The 20,749-nt window shown below is 51.9% G+C and overlaps 2 protein-coding genes across 6 annotated transcripts in view; one reads left to right on the forward strand and one right to left on the reverse strand.

Annotated features, from left to right (window-relative positions):
- Positions 1–4,279, forward strand: part of Nkd2 (NKD inhibitor of WNT signaling pathway 2) — a 28,560-nt gene extending 24,281 nt beyond the window's left edge. Inside the window, exons 7-10 of the mRNA XM_028873657.2 lie at positions 151–298; positions 878–962; positions 1,424–1,551; positions 2,778–4,279. Of these exons, the coding sequence (XP_028729490.1) occupies positions 151–298; positions 878–962; positions 1,424–1,551; positions 2,778–3,355 (939 nt within the window). The 3' untranslated portion in view covers positions 3,356–4,279. The remainder of the gene's footprint in view (positions 1–150; positions 299–877; positions 963–1,423; positions 1,552–2,777) is intronic.
- A 2,308-nt stretch (positions 4,280–6,587) lies between these two features.
- The window catches only part of Slc12a7 (solute carrier family 12 member 7), a 79,195-nt gene continuing 65,033 nt past the window's right edge, over positions 6,588–20,749 (reverse strand). For 3 of the 5 annotated variants that reach the window (XM_028873653.1, XM_037197251.1, XM_028873655.2), the window contains exons 18-25: positions 18,054–18,249; positions 17,471–17,640; positions 17,233–17,364; positions 15,297–15,404; positions 12,847–13,025; positions 12,201–12,215; positions 9,296–9,429; positions 6,588–8,360 (exon numbers count right to left, since the gene is read on the reverse strand). In XM_028873653.1, coding sequence (XP_028729486.1) covers positions 8,269–8,360; positions 9,296–9,429; positions 12,201–12,215; positions 12,847–13,025; positions 15,297–15,404; positions 17,233–17,364; positions 17,471–17,640; positions 18,054–18,249 — 1,026 coding nt within the window. In that variant the 3' untranslated portion in view covers positions 6,588–8,268. The remainder of the gene's footprint in view (positions 8,361–9,295; positions 9,430–12,200; positions 12,216–12,846; positions 13,026–15,296; positions 15,405–17,232; positions 17,365–17,470; positions 17,641–18,053; positions 18,250–20,749) is intronic. The other 2 variants (XM_028873654.1, XM_028873656.2) reach the window with 1 other exon arrangement.

Raw genomic sequence — 20,749 nt, forward strand, 5'->3', positions numbered from 1 at the left:
TCAAGCCATGCATGACATCCTGGGGCAATTCTGGGCATAAGATAAGGCAGTCTCTGATGGGGAGTAAGTGGACCCAAAGTGCCTGCTATGGCTAGGGGATGAATACATGCTTGGAAAAGAAGGGAGAAATGTCTGTCATGTTGGTCCCAGGACATGTCCAGTCTGATGCACACCATCTATGAGGTTGTTGACGCCTCTGTCAATCACTCCTCGGGCAGCAGCAAGACCCTCCGAGTGAAGCTAACTGTCAGCCCTGAGCCCTCCAGCAAGAGGAAGGAATGTCCTCCCCCTGGCCAAGGTAAGGGGTCTATGCCAGGAGCCTTCCTGTTTAAATGGTGCCATCTCCATGAGCACAACCCCTAAGACAGGCCACTTCCACAGCCACCTAATTTATGTTTCATCCTTGCTCTTCTCTGTAGCACTTACCTACATTGACCATTATTATTATCCATTGACCCCTGGATATCAGCATTGTTCATGTCCCCTAACCACTTTCAAAGATTCTGTTTCTACAATGTCCCAAACAGGACCCGGTACCTGGCAGGGGACAAAACTTTGCGTAGTGAGTGGATGGATGAGCAAGAAAAGTAATTCATTAACAAAGGGCATTGTGGTGTAGGCCTCCAATCCAAGCACTAGGGGTGCAACAGGGTTAGAAGTTCAAGGCCAGCATCGGTTATAGCATGACTCTGTCTCAGAAAAATAACAACCCAATGACAACAACATAGAATGAGTGGGTGGATGGATTCATGAGATGTGAAGAATGCGTGGGTGAAGGACAGGCAGAATGCGTGAGTGGAAGCATGGACAAGCAGGTGAGCAGGGGATGAGTGACTTGCACAGTGAGGCATGCGAGAGTGTCACACCTTCCTTTCAGAACGGGAGTCCACTCGTGGCAGAACAGAGAGTGAGCTCACAGAGGACCCCCGAGCGGCTGACCGAAAGCTGTCTGCCTACAGCAGGTGAGGTATGAGGCCAGGGGGTTGCATCCTGCAGGCCTCCCTAATTCCTTGTCAGGACGAGTGCTGAAATAGGTAGGCCCTGTGTGCTGTGAAGGGTGGTGGTACCTGAGTGGGGCTGAGCACCATGCCCATGCAAAAGAGGGGAGCAGGGGCCACTGTGGCCCCAGTTAGGTGACCAGAGAACACCCCGATGTTTAGGGCCACTCCAGCCTCGTGAGACCTGTGGTGGGATCCTGGGTCCTGGTAGGCTGCCGTAATGAGCTGTGGACCTTATTTCTCTGGACAACATACAACATCGCCCAACTGCCTCCCTTCTGCCTTCTCTAGACAGTGGGTACTAGTCCGGGTCCCCACTTAGGCCTCCTAGACAACCATCCACCTCTGCAGGCACCCCTGTCATATGATGTTTGAAGCTCTGGCCATGAGTACGTGGTCAGGCCTATCCTCTCTGCTACACACAGGAAGCCCAATGCTGATTCCCAGACCTGCTCTGTGCGAGTACCCTACTGTGTGGATGAGAACACAGAGCGCAGAAACCACTACCTAGACCTTGCTGGCATCGAGAACTACACATCTAAGTTTGGTCCTGGTAGGTACCGGGGGACCCCCACCTTGTATCTACCCTCTGGGTGTAGATTCCTCCCTAAAGGTGCAGGTAGGCAGGAGGCTCTGGAATTCCAATGGTGTTGGGCCCCAGGTGTCCACACCTCATTTAGACATCCCATCATCCTTTGCCTAGATGTGGATGCACATCTTACCCTCCTGCCACTGGCAGGGGCCTGGAAAGCAAGGAGGTTAAACATCCAGGTATGTGTTTGAGACATGCTCTGGCTTAGGGAAAAATATAAAACATTTAGGTTCAGGAGCCTTCCAGCTGGGGGAGCTGGCCTGTTAGCTAGAAGAGGTGGACAGCCAGCATTGTAGACACCTGTCCTGCTCTACTGAATGTTCTTTTAGAGATTCATGAACTGCAGCCTGGCTGGTACTCTGAAAGCTGGAGGCCAAGTCCCCCCTAGCACCCCATTTCCACCAAGCATCCCTTGGGGGGTTCACTCAGGCCATTTGAACCTTGTGACAGTGTCTCTGATAAGTCCCTCCAGTCTGTTCCAGACAACCTGAGCTAGAGATCCCGGGCTGAAGTTGACCTTCACCCAGGAAGGGCTGGCCCTGTGTGCTAGATACTAGAGCTTCGATCCTCTGATGATGGGGGCATCTGAAGAGATGGATGGGGATCCAAAGAGTTTAGTGGGAAGTTTGACCACAACTGGCCTCACGTACTGAGGCCACTGCTACCAGGTTATTTTGAAAGTCTGATTCCCTCTCTCCCTCCCTCCCTCCCTCCCTCCCTCTCTCTCTCCTTCCCTTTCTCTGTGTGTGGTGGAGAGATGGACAGGGGATATATTAATGAATTAATTCTGGTCCTTCACTGGAGTGTCCCTTAATATGACATAACTTTCTGATGCCCCCTCGTGTCCTGGACAGGCCTCTGACTATGCTGGTAGAGAATCTCTACTAATTGGACCTCCACCACAGGGGTGAAGGGCCAGCTGAGCCAAGCACTGAGTTGCCAGGGTGGCCAAGCCCCTTTAAGGAGCGACACAGTGGCACCCAGGGTCCTTAATGAAGGGCTGACTCCCTTCCGGGATATAAGATCTATCTGGAACTGAGCCGTGACCTCTTCTCCCTGCCCAGCTTGGGGCATTTGGCCATCTGAGCTGTGACCCAGCCTGCAGGTCACCTCTGTTCGAGCCCATAGTGCAGAGATGGCATGTGTCCCAAGCCTTACTGTGGGCCACCACTCTGTCTTGTCCCCAGGGTCACCACCTGAGCAGGCCAGGCAAGAACATCACGGCAGGGCCACACACATTCCAAGCAGGTCCCGATCACAGGAGTCGGACACCCATGCCATACACCACCGCAGGTCCCAGGTCCTGGCCGACCATGTCGTACCAACGAATGAGCCTGCTGTCCGGGCCCTGGCTGCGCAGCCCCGGCTCAAGGGGCAGGAGAAGCAGTTCCTCAGGTCTCCCAAGGGTCCAGGAAAACCTCTCGGGGCACCAGGCAGCAGCAAAACAGGGAAGACGTTCAACTATTGCCTGCAGGCTGTCCCACTGCCCCAGGGTGCTCAGGACGGCCAGCACCTTCCGCAGTCCCCACCACAGCCCCCACCACAGCCCTATGGTCACAAGCGGTACCGGCAGAAGGGCAGAGAAGGCCACTCACCACTCAAGGGACATGGCCAGCCTACCATGGTGGAGCATGAAGTGGTACGGGACCTGCCTCCCATGCTAGGGCCCGAGGGCTACATGGTGCCTGTGATCCAGAGGCATGAACACCACCACCACCATGAGCACCACCACCACCACCATCACCACCACTTCCACCCATCCTAGCACCCAAATAAGTACTCTGCCCACATGCCCTCGGGGACACAGAGCAGGTGCTGGCATGTACCCAGTAGAGAGTACAGCATTCCCAGGCCCAACACCCAGCTGCAGATGTCAAGTGGACACCAGGGAGATGGCACCAGGCTGGATATTCATGGACAAAGCCTTCCTTCTCCATGCCATTTGGATACCAGGATATTTGATGCAGCTGATGATCCTTAGTAACAAGTGCTCCTGTGTGACCCAGAAAGCCCATGCACGAGGGCAGAAAAACATCTGCTCTTACTGTTTCTGCAGTGTGGTCCTAGGATGTTCAAGGGACTGTGCCTAGACATTCTTCATATCGTTGTGGTCACTGACCTTTGGGTGCCCCAATTGTTCGTGGCACAAGACCAGGAGTGAATGGAAATGGTAAAGCTTTCTGTGAGATTTATTCATTGTAGTCAGCCGGCTGGGCTTGGGAAGTGGTTCTTTTTCAGCATACCATGTCCTTTGTTTCCCACGTGATGTCACACAAAGCAAAACAAAGGTCAGAGTATCAGCAAATGTGGAGGGGGTGAATGAGCAGAAGGGCAGGGTGATGTTCAGCGGGCAGCTCAAGGCTTGGTCTCCAGAGCTTCCAGCATCTTAGGTGGATGTGGATAAGACCCAGACAGGTTGGGAGGGGATGGATCAGGTACCATGCTGGAGGCCCTCACCTAGGCTGCACTCATTCTTGTATCATAGCCAAGTGACACGTGTCCCTTCTACAAGGGCTGCAAGGGTGTGGAACCTCAATAAGCCATGGTCTTTTGGCTCCACCAGAACAGGATACTGCAAGGGGAATTTACCTCTTGTGAGTTTGTGCAGGTAGCATCATGGCTTCTTAGCTTAAGAAATTGTACATTCTGTAGCATGCCTTACCTTGTATTAAAACAGACTTTTCTGAGAGCTGTGGTCAGTCTACCTATACCTTGTAGCTGCCAGTGGAGATGACAGGTACATGTTGTGAAGGGTGAGTGCTGTAGAATCATCTTGGCTACTGTTGGTCGATATACACAACTCTACAGTAATTCTTACTAAGGTCTAAGAAAAACCAGAACTCTAAACCCAGGATTTACCTCATGCTGGCAGGAACACTGGGCACCATATCAGCCACATGGCCATGGCTTATGCAAACATTCATATTCAACAGAGAAGCAACACCTTATCATCTCTCTTTAAACACTAAATTCTACGTAATTCCTGAAATCTGAGTGTAATGTCTCCTGTGAGCTGGTCCCACATGCATAGGGAGACCTGGAGATTATTAGCCCACAGAAGGCTGTTGCTGGTCACTTCACAGCTAGAAATCACATACATGCTCCTGAATATAAAAATGACTTTCCTTACAATATGACTGAAGTCCCTATGTCATGGATGTAGAGACGGTACACATTTGCGGCTCCACCGCCCACACCACAGCAGCAGGATTGGGTAGGAATCATCCTGGCCTCCTAGCTTGTTTCTCAGTATGCAGCATTAAGAGATCCTTTCAGGCTGAGAGAAATCACATAGGATATCCCTAAAGACACCTTGGTCCATGGTTCAGCTGAGTACCTAGGAAGAGGGGAGATTCTGCCAGGTCTGGGCTTTGGCTTCATCCTTTAGGAATTCAGGGCAGGTGGAAGTCCTGACAAGCACATGGAGGGCGCCGAGCACCTGCTACTATGTGAACGTAGAGGAGTCAGCACCGCTCCAGCCAGCTGAGGGACCACGCCTTAGCAGCAGGATCCATGGTGCCAGTGCTGCATGTATGAGGCTCAAAGAGATGGGAAAGCATTTGTGAACAAAATGAAAAACAAAAAAACCAGATCTAGTTAGATGTGGCGGTGCGCGCTTGTGGGAGGCTCCATCGAGAGCGATAGTTCAAGACCAACCTGCACTATACAGTGAGACTGCCTCCCCCTCCCCCGCCCAGTCGCTTGTGTTCTCCAACAGTTGGCCACTGTGGACATGGTCACTAGTGTCTGCACACGCACATGAGGACAGTGGGTCTGCTGAGGTGCAGAAACTCAGCCTGGGTTGACTCAGGGCCTCCACGACCGCCTATAAGTCAAACCGCAATGTTGCTAGTGGAGACAGAGGCAAGACAGCCGGAAGCTGCGATGCTTAGCCTCCTCTGCGCTGGGTGCCAGTGGGAGTTGGTAGTACCTAGCAACAGAAAAGGGTGGCTATTGTGAGGGAAACAAAAGGCCTCGGTGGTGTGAGTGGAGGCTGTGGCTGCTGTGTGTTCTTAGAACTGAACAACCTGGTACATTGCCAAATAAAAACCATCAGGGGAACAAAGGTTCCCAAGATGCCCATCTCAGCAAGCACCCTGTCACCTTCAGGATGGACTTTTGATTCTGGGTTCTACTCAGATGCCCTTTCAAGTGTGAGCTGGACTTCACTGCCCTGAGCTGGCCATGTGCTCTGTTCACACACGAAGGTCTCTTCCTCCCTTTCCTTGCAAATTCAGGCAAATGTAGGGCCCTTGTTCCTCTAAACCTTTCGGGTAGCTCTGTCTCTTCAGGGCTCAGACCTGGGCTCACAGCCCCTCTGCTCCTGCCTGCTACCAAGGCAAGTTCTGAGAGCAGAAGGTGGTCCCTGCCATCTTCAGCTGGCTTTAGTACTATCTAAAGAGGCCACATCTTTGGCATCCATTGCCTTCACCGTCTGAACCAGCACAGCCCAGGCTGAGCTGAGTGTCAGCTGCTCTGAGCAGGTCTCCCAGGTTTGGGCAGGCTGCCACATGTGTCTGTGATCAAACTGTTCCACTGCGTGGACATCTGGGTATGGGTAATGCCATGATGAATGCCAGGGAGCAGGTTAATGGGGTATGTCCTGGGTCACAGACATAACGTACTTAACAATTTTGGGAGCCCCAATGCCATTCCCATGGCTGCACAGTTCTGTATCCCAATGACTCATCACTCTTACCCATTCCCCATTTTCTGATGATAGCCCCACTTGTGTATTGTGATGATTCTGGGACCTTCATCCTTAGATAAATTCTGTCTTGAGTTCCTACAATGATAGCATTGAATTTGCAGTTATCAAACCTAACAAGCTGGCAGGAGAGTTCCCCTTAGTATTTTTGTAGTACTTATCCGATGCAGGAGGGTCAACCCTAACCCTGAGTCAGCCCTGCAGTGGACCTCTCCAAGAAGCTCTGGGAAGGAATGAGTAAATGCATCTTCTCCGTCACTGGTTTTTATGGTAAGTGAGACACACGAGGTTCTTCAAACAATTATATTTCATAGAATTTTACTCTTCTACTAACAAATTCATACAAAGACAAAAGCCTATAAAAGGAAAACACGAGACTGATTTGAATGGCCACAGTTACCAGGAACACAGAGTTTGCAAGAGAAAGGAGGCCAACACTCTTGACAGGGGCTCTTGTGAGCAGTGACCCAGAACCTGGAAAAGCCTACCACCTAGGGCATTCCTAATGGCTGGCAGAGGTGCCCCACCTGCTCTGCTCAGGAGTTTGAACCAGAGTCAGAGCAGGAGTGGAAACCACTATGCTGATGGGGATACACGCTGGGCAGCAGTTACCCTGGCAAGCTGACCTCTGGCTGCCTAACAGCGTCTGAGGAACCCGTACAGGTGCAAACTTGGCCTCTACCCCAACGGGAACTTCCTGAATACGGACAGGATTGATTCTCTTGAGGAAGCCAGAGATGGCCCAGGGCCTGGCAGCATGGGGCATCCACACAGAAGCTATCTCTATCAAGCTTCCCCAGGGAGGATTAAATAAATAAATACATCATACAGAACATGAGGAACGGATCGCTGCTGTTGCCCACAGCCTTCGAACAGACCATGACCTGCAGAGCAGAGTGCACAAGGGTAAAGTGCAAATCATCTGTCAGGTTCTTAAAAAGTACAGAGGTGTCTGTGGCCCCATGGCAGGGGACAAGAGACTCAGCCAGAAACACCCAGGGCCATGGCTGCTGATGCTGAGGGTGCTGGGCTGGGGCTTGTTCTTCTCCCAGGAGGGTGGGGGACGGGACGGCATGTCATATGTGCAAAGCGGTATGCTGAGCCACACGTGGTTCACACTCTGGAAGGCTCCTGTTGTCGTGGATTGTGCGCAGAACTCCCAGTGTGCCTGCTGTTTGGTTTTCACTCTGTGGCTCTCTGTGGTCACCTGCTTGAGGTCCCCAGCTCAGTGCTTATGAAGTAAAGTGTCTGGGTTCCCATGAGAAGAAAAAGCAGACTGGCTGCAGGTAGCCCTGACTCTGCAGAACCAAAGTTCTCTCTCTGCAGGCGCTCCTAGGGCATTAACTCAGATGGGAACACAGCTGGCAGGCACCACCCACCCAAAGGGTGACCTACTCCTACCCTGTAAACACCATCTCACTTCCCAGTGGTGCCCTGAGCCGTGCCTGAGGAGCATGGACAGTGCCCAGCTTGCTTACTGTACAGAAAGCACAGCAAGGCTCCTCAAATGAGCAAGGAAGGCAGGCGCCAGTGGGGAACAGCCCACTGGCATCCTAGCCCAAGGAACTGTGTGCTTGTTCATGTGTTCTGGACAGGGTAGACATGAAATGTAACTGCCATAAAATACGGGACAGTCGTCCACAGGAAAGATCCTAGGATCTGGAGGTGAGGCCCTGCCTGGCTGGAAAGAGCTGACCCCAGAGTCCATGGGTATACCTACCACTGCCCACAGTGACGCCAGGAGCCATTCCTGTCAGGTCAGCTCTAGCGCTCCCCTGGAGCATCTTCTGCTTGGAGGAAGCCTAGGGTGTTATGTCTGTGAGAAGCCATGTGTGACCAAAATCACTGCAGCATCTGGGAGGGCAGTGCCAGGGCAGCGGCCATCAGTCATTGGCATGCCGGTGGGCCCAAGCTTGGTGCCGGCTGCTACACAGTCCTGACCCCGTCCAGGTGTGTCCGGGCTACAGGTGTTAGGAGTAGATGGTGATGACTTCCCGGCCACCACCCCTGACCAGGAGGACCCTATTCAGCCCCTCAGTTAAGACCTCAAGAAACTCCATGTCTGTGGTGACAGTTAAGGCCATACCAATCTCAAGTGACCGACCGCACAAAGGACTCCAGTTCATACTGTAGTCAGCCCGGGGAAGCCAAGGCCAGTGGCAGGTGGGCAGACCCCAAGGGGCTAGGGACACCAGGACAGAGGAACTGAGGGGTGGTGCTAGGAAACAACAGGAAGGAAACTGCAACCTCCAGAGGGCAGAGATTCCTGGGGCTTCCAGCTACTAACCTATCCACTTGAAACCAATAGGCACTGGGTCACAGGAAGCCTGGTGGTTAGGTGGTCTCTGACCAGGAAACCTGAGGAAACGTCTCCCTCGTTTGCCAATGTGGTCCCCAGTGGCTGTCCAACAAGACCCCAGAGATACCCTGACACCAGCAAAGCACAAACTGTCAAGGTTGTGGCCAGCAGACTGAGCTGTGAAACTTAGAATCAGGACATCTGTCCTCCTTATGTGCCGCTGGGGAGACTAAGCTCAGGTGGCCTCAGGGAGCATCCTGGGAGGAGGACACCCATCCAGGCTGTAACGACAGCTCGGCTGGTGGGAGGGAGGCTTGGGTCGGAGTGCACTCGCTGGGCGTTCAGGGGCCCGGTTCCTGTCCTACTTTATGCTCAAATGCGATGTCATTTCTCCAAATGCTAGGAAGGACCCGCCAGCCAGTGTATCCAGACTCCATGGCACTTGCCTACCTCTGTCCTATCTTCTAGGTCCCCAGGGCAATTCAGGACACACAACAGGTAGAAAAGCATGCTCTGGCACTGATGGGCCCAGGTGGACCCCTCATTGTACCTCAAATCACTGCCTGTCTTAGGGGCACCCCACATGCCCTCCCCAGCTCATAGGAATTGATGTTCCGAGAACAAGACGAACCAGGTCTGACAGTGCCGTAGCTGCAATACTGTTCACCCCCACCAGCAGGAAACATTGCAAAGGATACAGTTCTCATCCCCCTGCCGATTTTTCGGAGGGCCTGGCATATTCAGCAGAACCAGTTGTGCATCCTGGGACTTGTTGAGGACAACACCATTGAGCTTCACAGCAGTATGCATCCTCCTGACGTTGGACTGGTCCCTGGGAGGAGGGTGGTACAGGGGGCAGCACAGTGAGCTGGAGGCCTGCAGCCTGCCCAGCTCTCCTGTTTGGTTCCTGTGTGCTAGGAAGGGCTCAGCGAATCATGAGGTCAGGTGTGAGGTGACTTACTTAGCAGCAGAAAGCATTTGGCTCTAGATATTTTAGAACAGGGCATCACTAAACTGCTAAGCTTCTAGTGACCATAAAGTAATGCAGATAAACTACAATGCATTCAGTAAGCTGCACTTGCGAAGCAGCCATCAGTCCAGGCAGAAACGGGGTGTGGGGCGCAGCAGCTGTCTGGGCAGACATGGGAACAACTGCTGAATCCCTGGCATCCTCCTGACCATCTGGTGCTGCCAGGTAGCAGATCTGTTGAACTGGGTACACAGTACTCAGGTCTGGGGAGGTCATGACACCATCACCCAGGTACTATCAAGTTCTGTGCTGCCACTGGGAGTCAGCAGAGAACTGGGTTTGGGCTCAGGTACCCCTCTTTCCTACCCTTAGCCAATCCAGATGACACTTCCAAGCTGTGACTAAGAAATAAGAGCTTCTAGCACTGTGTGGCTCAGATACTTGTTTGCAGCCTCTGGAGTGAGCAGAACATCACTGAGCTCTACACCATGTGTTCTGTTGCTATCTGGGGCTCTGTACTCCTCACTAGCACAGATAAGTACTCAGGTACCTGCAAGACAGAGGCCAGCCTTCTCATCTACCATGCATCCCCTCTCTAAAGAACTAGATAAACTGCATGTAGAACCAATGTTCAGGGAACTTCCTTGGGAAACTTTGCCACAGAGCACTACCTGTCCCATGAATCTGTACTGGGACATCTGACACATCCCTGAGCTCAGGACATAGGGCAGAATCTGTGGCCAGCCTGCTCATCGGCCCATACAGTCTTGATTGAGGCATCTGTGCCTCAGATACAGGGACAGGCAGATGAAGCTGCCACTTGAGGGTCAGAGAGAGGTCCTGAGATGCCCCAGGATCACACCCACTGATCAACTCAACTCTAAGCCAAATATATCAGCTTGTAACTGCCGTTCTCCAGGGGGAAAAAAAGTCATGGGCCCTTTATCTTCTCTCTTCAGTTTAATTTGATAAAATTATAGGTCAGACTCTGTGGCACCATCCAAGCCTTTCATTACCAGAACCCTGAATTCACTGCATGGAAAGGGCACAATTACTGTGTGTTCGGTCCAACAGCAGTTCCCAAACTGCATGCAATGCAAGAGCCTAGTGTGAGAGCATACAGCAGCCACATGGAACCTGAGTGTCAGTTCTGGGTCTGGCCTGTTAGCCATTCCATGTGGCATGTCCTGCTGGAACTAGAGAGACACCAGAGGGTCCAGGAAAGGTCCTTAAGTTCTGAAAGCTAACCAAATCCTACCTCTGCTCCCAGTAACATGGCAGAATTAATCAGTAAAATGTCTTGTACAAATGAACTTTCTAGACAATGTCCAGACCTGGGACTATAAGTCTACACAGCAGTCTTGACAGCAGGAGGTAAAGTCACATGTCCTTGGCTGGCTATCAGCAGAGCTGCCCAAGACCATCCAAAATAGAAAATACATGCACTCAAATGTCTACAAATGCTAATAGGTGCACACCAACACACATGCAGGTGGGTACATTGGCAAGTAAACAAACACCAATGTACTCAATCCAGCACACATGCTCATCTAACTGACAACACATGCATGAGCTTTAATTGGTGCACACATGTTCTAGTTGTGTACACATTTTCTAACTGGTACACACATGCACTCTACCAACATTTTCTAACCAACACACATCCGCAGCCACATATGCTCTGGGGAAATTGTGAAAGGAAGCACATCTCTTGCTGGACTAACCAGGAAATGGGCCTGATCACTAGAGCTTCTTCCTGACCTTGGTTAAGTAAGGCAAGCCAGGGTCTTGAAAGATAAGTAAGTACCCTACACCAAGATTCCCTATGTGTGTCCAGGGATCTATATATACATATAGGTACACGTGTACAAGAGGTGTGGGGTCCAACCCTGTTATGTGTTTTAATAAACTATGGGGATAGGAGGCCTTTAGATTTGCAGGGAGCAGGAAGCCTGGGTGGCTCAGCTTCCCTAGTTGGCCAAGCTTCTCAAGGCTTCCTCAAGTATCTGAGTAATTCAGGTACAGTCATATAACCAAGAGCTCCTTACCAGTACCTTGTGCACTACCTGCTTGTCAGGGACAACAGCACAGAATGACCGGAGGGAGGCAGGACAAGGACAACACAGAAGAAAGGACCAGAGCAACATCTCCAGGCAACCTCAGCCTGTCTTCCTAGAATGTTCCCAGCCATGGGTTTGGCACATGGACCCTCAGACTTTGGATCCCTGCCTGACTTCTGGCCCTGATGTCCAGTCCAAGAGCTCACACATAGGTAGTCTGATCACACAGAATTGATCCACATCCCCTTCTCAGTGGAGAGCAAAGAATGGAAGCCTCCTGGATGGATGGTGAGCTGAAAGCAAGTTTACGTTGACGGAGTCGATCCGGAGGGATGTGGGTGAATTTGCACATTGCTGCAGGAAGCACACACCTGCCCCCTTTCAGAGCAGCTCAGAACCAGCCCTCTGACACTATCTTTGGTGTCACTTAGGGAATGGCGTCTGGGTGTGTGTCCTGAGCCACTCTGAGGGGAGGCAGTGGGTCAACAGGATGCTCTACATACACACAGGGCTGTACACACGCAGGCATGCAAGCAACTCGGTCTAAGAGGCTAAAAACAAAGGTGCACTTACAGGTTTCCCCACTCTCTACATGGAAGAGAACACAAAGAGCAGGTTACTCCAGCAGAGGGCTCCACAGTCGAGCCAAGTCAAGTACTGGGGGCCATGCTAAGCTGGTAAAATGGCTGGCCTTGGTCCTCCAATGGATTCTCATTCCGCGGGACCCAAAGCCCTCCCTCCCTAGGAACCTGGAGCTTTAGTATCATCCCACCAAGAAGACCCAGTTAAAGGGGGCTTTGGCCCTCCTTCAGGCTTGGGGGGTATGTCAGTAGGACTTAACCAAACCTGTCATGACGGCATCCCCGTAACTCTGTGATAGCCACAAGGACCTCAGTCTTGAGGTTCTCAAGTCAGGCAAAATGATGGGGGCCCCAGAGGTCCATGGCAGCAGCCTAGACTATTGGGGCTCTGAAGCTCCACCTTTCCAAGGGGAATAAGCTGCTCTCTCCCAGCTGTGGAAAGTCTTTAGCAGCAGGAGAGTAAGGCTCACACCCCAACCCCTCGTGACCTGGCTCACTGGCACTGAGAGCACAGCCTTGGGCTGGTCCCAGTTCTCTGCAGGCCTGTGGGCTAGCGATGTGCCTTCCAAAATTCTTTAGAGGGCAGGAATAGGAGTCTGTCCTCACTGTGCACTGGCCCAGCCCACAGAGACACTCACGGCTTTAGGCTGAAGAGGTCTTTGAACCCTGATGCACTGGTGTCCTTGTTCCTGTGTTTCTCGGCAATGAGTTTCTCTTTTGTCCACGTCATCTGCACTTTGTCAGGTGTGGGAGGGGCTTGGGTTCTAGCAGCTGCTGTGGTGTGGGATGCTGTGTTCCTGTCGTGAATCAGCTGGGCCTGGTGAGGGGACAGCAGAAGTTCAGAACAGACAGTGGCTCTTGAAAGCCACCCTGGAGAGAACCTGACCAGGGAGGCAGCAGGTTTAGAATGGACCAAGAGGATTCATGTGTTCATGTGCACCAGGCTAGGACCCTCAACCACTGGACAGCAGCTCCAGAGGGCCCTGGCACTATCCTCACCCCACAGGGGTCTCCCTATCTCTTGTACCACCAGATGGACTTTTGGTTCCCTCCACCACCTCCTCCTACCTAACTTTCCTGCCTTAAAAGCAGAAAAAAGGATCCAGGACTCTGATGAGCTACACTGGTGCCATAGACGCCTTACTTGGTGTAGCCCTTGACCTCTCAATCATCAGCCCTTACCAGCATACACACCATCGTATACCTCTATGGCAGTTTCTATCTTAGAGAGGGTCTTGCCTCAACCCCTCTGGCTGCCAGGGAAGCAGGGCCTGCCAGACTCACAGAGGCTTTGGAGGGTCATAAATGAATGGTGCCTGGTAGTCCTGGGAGGATGAACGAGGGGAGTGCCTACCTATACAGCCCCATCCAGTGCCTTAGGCACCAAGGGAGTCGGGTGAATATTTAAAGATTTCTTTAAGACCAACCTGCAACCCTAGGCCAAGGGGCAAAGGTCTGAACAGTTCTTCCTTTTGCCTGGGCTATGAGAGTCATCACCAATTCTCTCAATCCGGGCTGTCAACAGCCAGGGACAAAAGAGGACACGGTATCTGTCTCACAGAGTCACAGCAAAAGCTCAGAGAGGGAACTTCTAGGACTCCAGTGGGGACAAAAGACTCAAGGAGGCCTTGGTCCAGTAAGCACATCCACCCACATGGAGGCTAAGTGGGGCAACATGCAACTGGAGATATAGAGATCCCCACACGGGAGCCCTCATAACCAGGACTCATAAATGTCCACAGGACAAATCAGTATCTCAAGGGCAGCAAGAGGTGGCCACTTAACATTTTCATATTGACAATGTGAGTGAGCCACTGGCTGATGAGGGTACATCAGGGCGGGCATACTCTCTGTGGGGTCCAGACAAGTGAGTCTGCTGAGTGAGGAACTGCCACCTGACTCTCATAGCCTTAGCCAGTGTGGGTAAGAACCCACTGCCTGCTCACCTGCAGAACCCCAGCCAGGGTGGGTCAAGATCCACCAGGGAATGCTACTCATGCTGAGCCATTCAGTCCTTGCTGTACAGCAGGGGTCATCAGGGGCCTCCAGGACGGAGACCCACAAAGTAAGGCTCAGCCTTGACTGAGATGGCAGCATGGATCAGCTCAGATGTCTGGCCTTCATGGTCCTTCAGTGCCCTCACCCGCAACATGGCCTTAACTTCTTCACAGCTTCCACGGTTACCCACCATATTATCAGTGCAACTGAAGGTTCCCACTGCTGAGCTGCTCCAAACAAACTAGTGGCCTCTGTCCCACATGGAGGCACATCCCTGCTGAAGTCAGACTCTTGAATGCCATCCCTCCTACCCCAAACCCTCCTTTATCTGAGTTAAGTAATTCTCTAGGGTAAGGATACCACTTAATCCAGTATTCTTTGTCCTGGCTGAAGCCAGAACAGACGAGTTGCCATTGGGATACCCTACAGCCCACAGGGATGGTGACAGAAACAAAGCCACTGAATCTTCCCAGACAGTGTTGGAGCCAGCCAGCAGGTATCCACGCTATAATCTCTGTCCACAGACGTGGAAGTCATTCTGTATGGGCCCGAGTTCTGTCTCCTGCTCCACCAACTCTACTAAGAACCTGGGGTGGTCACTGCTCTGATTCTAGCTTAGTCACATGACCCATCTGCTAACCATGGCCAATTCTCATGGACAGTGAGGTCACAAAGTGGTGGGCGGCAGAGGGTTCTTGTGCCCCTGTGACCACACGTTATCACTGCACCCACAGAGAATCATTCCCTCCACCCAATCTGCCACTGCAAAACCACATCTAAGAATCTGTAGTTTGTACAGCCAAACCCCTGAGGGCACAACCTCAAACGAGGTGATGTCCTGTTATCCACCACCTGAACCTTTCCTAGGAATGACGTGACCACAGAGATGCTAGCCCTCGAGTCACACTGTACCGACGGGTACAGGCAGCCATGCTTGCTCTTCTTGAACAGTCAACGCCAAACGCCACAGGAATGCTGTCAATCCAGAGCCGTGCGTTGCTGGGTTGCCCTCTGCCCCATCAGCACCGGTCCCACATCTGGGGCCGGACGGCGCTGACCCTACCTACCTTCTTCTCTCCAGTGCACTTACCTCTCTCTCCCGCTCATTCTTTGACAACTGCATCTGTTTCAGCATCTGTGACCTCTGCTCCATCATTAGCGTCTTCTCGTAGGTGAATGCAGAAATGTCATTTTCAACCTAAAAAGTATCAAGCCACAAAAGTAAACAATGTATACAAAACATGGTGTCACTGCCAACCACCTACCTGACCCCCTTTGTCAAGCGGACCTAAGCAAGCAGTGCCCATGCACCCTAGGCCGAGAATTCTGTCCCTGGCGCGTCTCTATGCCAGAGCAGCCTGGGAAGAATGTGTGATACGGATGGAAACGTGTGGGTGCAGTGGAGAAGTTACAGCCTACCTACATTCCTGTTGGGGACTCTGCAACATCACCACACAGGCAGTGATGCTGCTGCATCTCACACTGACCAGGCACACAGCTGTTGAGGTGCTGGACAAAGTATTCTTGGCTTGTCTGCAGGAGCTGTGGTCTCAAGGGACACATGCTCCCAAATAACTGATGTCATTTCCTGTCTCTGACAAGCTCACCCCTCACAGGATTACTAAATCCATAGGGAAGACATACCAAACCAAGGGACAGCAACTAGTGACTTGAGGATCTTGACCACGGGCACTCAGAATAGCTCTGCCTGTTAAACACCCAAGCCCTTGTCAGCTGACCGTGTTCCCAAGGGTAGGGACAGAGACCTCTGTATGTGAGTGGAAACTCAGGAATGCAGGAACCAACCTCCTGGGGCAGGGCTGAAACTGAGGGGTTGGACAGCCTCATACATGTACATCATACATACAGGTCCAGGCCAGTGCCTGGCTGCTGGTCTCCATGCCCAGCTCTGGGCGGCTGCCTGTTACTAAGTCAAAGATGGTTTCTGACTGCCAATAATGCTATTTCTATGACTTCTAGGTGCGGCCAGACCTAGAGTGCCATCTACAGAGGAGGCTGCAAGCAGAAGCCACAGAGAGCAAGTCTGCAACTCCGAATGGCTGCGAAATGTCCAAATGTGGATAGGCATTTCTGAACAGCACACTCAGAGCACAAAACCCAGTGATACCCAACCTGCTCTCTGACTTACACAAAGCTCTTATAGAGGGAAGAAAATACAGCCCTGTACCACAAGGCTCCCTGGGAGCTGACAAGAAAATGCAATCGGTCGTCAATAATGCAGGAAGATGCCGGCCTCATCCATGATTAAAGAGACCCAGCCAGAGACAAGCAGTTTGAAGCTCTGCAGCCCCAGAGCTGGACTTCTCTGTGACCATGGGAGGGGAGAGGGTCTAATGTGGCACTCTCCGTGGACATGGAAAGGGAATGGGCCCTTCTGGAACATCCTTCACCAAACGTAACCCCTCTGTGTGGCTGTAGAAGAGAAAGGCCTCTCTGGGACTATTTCTACCGAATGTGACACCCTCCCAATTCTACTTTAAGAACCGAGCTGCATAGCCATGCACAGACTGCAGGGCCAACATGGGTGTCATCAATGATCAAATGATCAAGGAGTAAGCCATACAGACCACACAAGCGAGAACATGGCATTCAGAGGAAGCAGAAGGCAAGAAGGAGTGAAGGACACACAGTTCATCCACATGGGGCTGCCTAGTCATGGGGACAATCTTGGGTCCTCAGGCACAGCTGGAGTAGGCATCTCTCAGAATCAACTTCACTCCTTAGTCTGCTGTTTCTGCTGTAACTCAGTCTCTTTATTCTACCTGCTAGCCCCATACTCGTGACCTATTTACCCACAGATGGAAGTCATTTCTAGCTGTGGAACTATGAAACAGACAAAAACAGAGCCAAGGACTCCAGACCTGTGGGCAGGCCTCACCCCTAGGGACTACATCCCACAGGCCTTCTTCATCAGAGCTGCTGTCAACTGAGACATGCTCAGACACAGGGGATGGACACGGTGAGGCTACACAGTAACCCAGAGGAGCATGCAGGAGCATACGCACCATCTCCACCACCTCCACCTCAGCACTGATCCTGAGGTGGTACAGGAACATCTGCAGGTCCTTCTTCATCTGGATGCTGTTATCATCCACCTGGGCTACAGTGAAGATACGCATCCGGCACTTTCGCCACACCTGGGGAAGGGAGGGGACATTTCTGCAGGAACTCAAGCGAGGCCACACCCTTCACATAGTGGTGTGCCTGTAGCCTAGCCGATGCCCGTGTCCCTGCGGCAGACACCTTGTGCTGGCGCAGCAGGAAGGGCAGCAGCATGAGCATGCCCCCGTCATGCACGATCCACCACACATCAATGTTCCCGTCACTGAAGCGCTCCTGGTTCTGCGGGAACAAGTCGATGTTTTTGGCCACCAACAATGCCTGATGAGCTGCTGTAGTGTCACGGACAGTGTCTGTGGAGAGAAACACACATGGGTGAGATCTCGGGGTGGTGGAGCCAGCTTCCCTCCAGATAGTGGGGAGACTGTCACAGGCTAAGGAGGCAGGGTCCCATGAAGTCATCTACCCAGGAGGGCACCAAGGAACGACTTTCATGTCACCAGCAGCTACTCCATCATCTCCAGAAGGTTGTGTGTCACACTCTAGGAAAACCCCCAGATGGAGACTGAGCTTGGGCATTAGGGGAGAAAGTATTAAAGACTGTAAAGTAGCCATTTGCTTTCCCAGTGACTAACAACTTAGCAAGCACATTCAAAGGCCCCAAGTATATACTCTCTGGCCAGACTTGGGTATGACAGTAACATGCCTGGGGCTATCATGGAACCTGGGGGGGGGGGGGGGGGATGGGGATGGTTGCCACACCCACCCACAAAGTTCTTCCAGGAGAAAGGGTTATCTGCTTGCTTCCAAGCCTCTGGCCAGGCCATGAGGACAGTGTTGTGTTTCATGCCGCCAAGGCCAGCTGACTGGATCAGGTGGGATGCACCATCTCGCAGGTTGGAGGACACCACCAGTTGGCAGAAGCCTTTGGTCTTCTCCGCACTCATCAGAGACCGGATGTTCTGTGGAAGTTTGGGGGGGGGGGTGTCAGAATGTGATATCAAGACACACATCGGGGCATCATGTCAGTCCCTGCTGCAGTGATGCCACAGCCTGGCATCTAGGGATAGAGACGTGGTGGAGTTGCTGGACACGTGTGTTTGCACATATATGTGAGAGTAAACCTGGCACATGAGGCACAGCTGTGTGTAGGTGTCAATGAGGGTCACCACCAGGGTACACCAGATAGTGCCTTAAAGTGATCTCTGAGTGGGGGTCATATCAGACAATGATCATCAAATGTTTAAATGCTTCATGGTAATGGGTCGACTTTAACAGACTGAGCAAACCGAGAGCTCCAGCAAGAATGATCAGACAAGCTACAATGTCATTCTCCACTTTTGTCTACTCTGTCATCCCATCACTATGTCAGGCATCCACCAGTACAGCTCCTCCCTCCCCAGAGCAGCTGGGGGTCAATGGAAAGGTTGGACACTGTGACTCAGGGCACACCGTTCACTAATCACTAGGGATGCTGTTGTTCTTCTACCGTGGCCAAGCTACTAGGTGTCCTTGGGTGCAGCGTGTCAGATAGTACCTAGAGGAACAGCCCTACTAGACTTCACACTTATGTGGACGGTGAGCCTCATGCCTACGCACTGTCCATTAGACTAGGAAGGCCACATCACTGGTAGGCACATGCTTTTCACACTTTATGTAAGCATAGAGAGGAGTCCCTCTTCATGTGGTCCCTGATGAAATTCAGACTTAATATTGATGCTGTGAGAGTCAAGACATTGGAGACCCTGTAATTAGATGAATGTGGTTTGCATGGAAGGTAGATGTGCTTGGGGAACTGGGACTGTGAGGGTTGAGTGGTGCTCCCAAAGAGGGTGCTCCCAAAGAGGCTCATCATGACCATGCTATAGCCAAGATGGGAATGTGACCTTACTTGGAAAGTGTCCTTGCAGAGTAACCCTGACTATTCCATGGGATCCTAAATCCAATAACAAGTATCCCTAAAAAGATAGGCAGAGAGACCTGAGACAGAAGAAGGCAGTGTGGAGATGGAGGCTGAGGCTGAAAGGTGCCTGGAGTCCCAGGGCTAGAAGAGGCAGGAAATACATTGGAGCCCACCCTGCCCACACCTCAGTTTTAGACTTCACCCAGTCCGGGTTTGCTCCACTGGCCACAGGACATACTTTTCTCCTTCCTTTGCCTGATTTCAGCTGCCTATGTCAGCCCCACCAGTGACCTTGCCCTACAGCTCCACAACTAAGGCTGTTGATAATACACATGGGTCCCCAGCATGCTCTTTTCCCTCCTCCCTTACTTCCTGTTCACCCCCACCACCCATCAACCACCCAGGGTAGACCAGGCTCACACAGACATGTTCTACTTATAGAATTCTGTGTAATTCAGGAACAATCTAAACATGCTGTCCTAAAAGGGGAACATGCCAGTGAGTGGGAGCCTGTAGCCCAGACAGGAGGCGTGGCCACAGGGACACAGCTGCTCCCAGGCAGGAAGGAAAAGACAGTGCCCACGATGGGCTTTCACAGGAGAGCACTAGAGAGGCTGACTCAACATGATGGTATGTGGCAGGGCTCTCTGTTGTCCTTCAGGCTGGAGCTGGCTAAAGGTCACAGCAGAGAAGGCTGTAGAGTACTGAACAGAAGGACATACCTACTGCACAGGGCACCAAAACACCACTGCCCTGGCTTTGTGATCCCTGACACTGGCTGCACACTGCTTTCCCTATGCTACAGACTCAAGGAGCTGGAGCTGGGTCTTCTTGCCTTACTGCTGGAGAAACTTGCCCTGACCAGGCAGGCACCGGGCCCTGGTCGGCACTGTAAACAGACAAGTCAGCACATCTGCCAAGGTGACTGTGGGCAGAGAAACCTCACAGGGGAGGAAGATGGGACCTCAGTTAGGGAAGGATGGGGTGACTCAAACCCTCAACCCTTCTCATGCAATTGGTGCAGTGGAAGGGAAAGTAATATTAATCCCATAAGTTAAGGAAACATGAGGTAACAATTCTTATACAAGCTTTGATCATTTAAAAAGGCTTTCCCAAACTGTCCTTATTTTTATACTAGCATCAACAGTCTGGAGGACAGAGCTCCATCAGAAAAGTGAGACAAGTCCCAGACACTGGCATGAAGGACAGACGGACCCTTGGGCAGCTCCTTCTTGCTTTTGCTGATCAATAGAAATGACTAATCCCAAAGCTAAAGCCTCTCCTCATAACCTGCCTAAAAGTACTTAGAGACTAAAATCATCCAACCAGGGTTTAGGTGTGGCTCAGTGGCTGAGCACTTGTCTAGCACGTATGAGGCCTGGGTTCCCCACCCTCACCCCAGCACTACAGAAATAAAAGAATCAGACTGTTAGACATCAGTGAGAAAGCTAATGGTGCTTCTCATGTCTTATTAGAATGGAGACTGAAAGTGGGGTCAGAGGATCCTCAGCAGCCACTGCCAGTGAGCCCAGGTAACAGGAGTCCATGCACACACACCC

The sequence above is a fragment of the Peromyscus leucopus genome, chromosome 19 (genome assembly GCF_004664715.2).
Source record: "Peromyscus leucopus breed LL Stock chromosome 19, UCI_PerLeu_2.1, whole genome shotgun sequence".
Taxonomy (NCBI): domain Eukaryota; kingdom Metazoa; phylum Chordata; class Mammalia; order Rodentia; family Cricetidae; genus Peromyscus; species Peromyscus leucopus.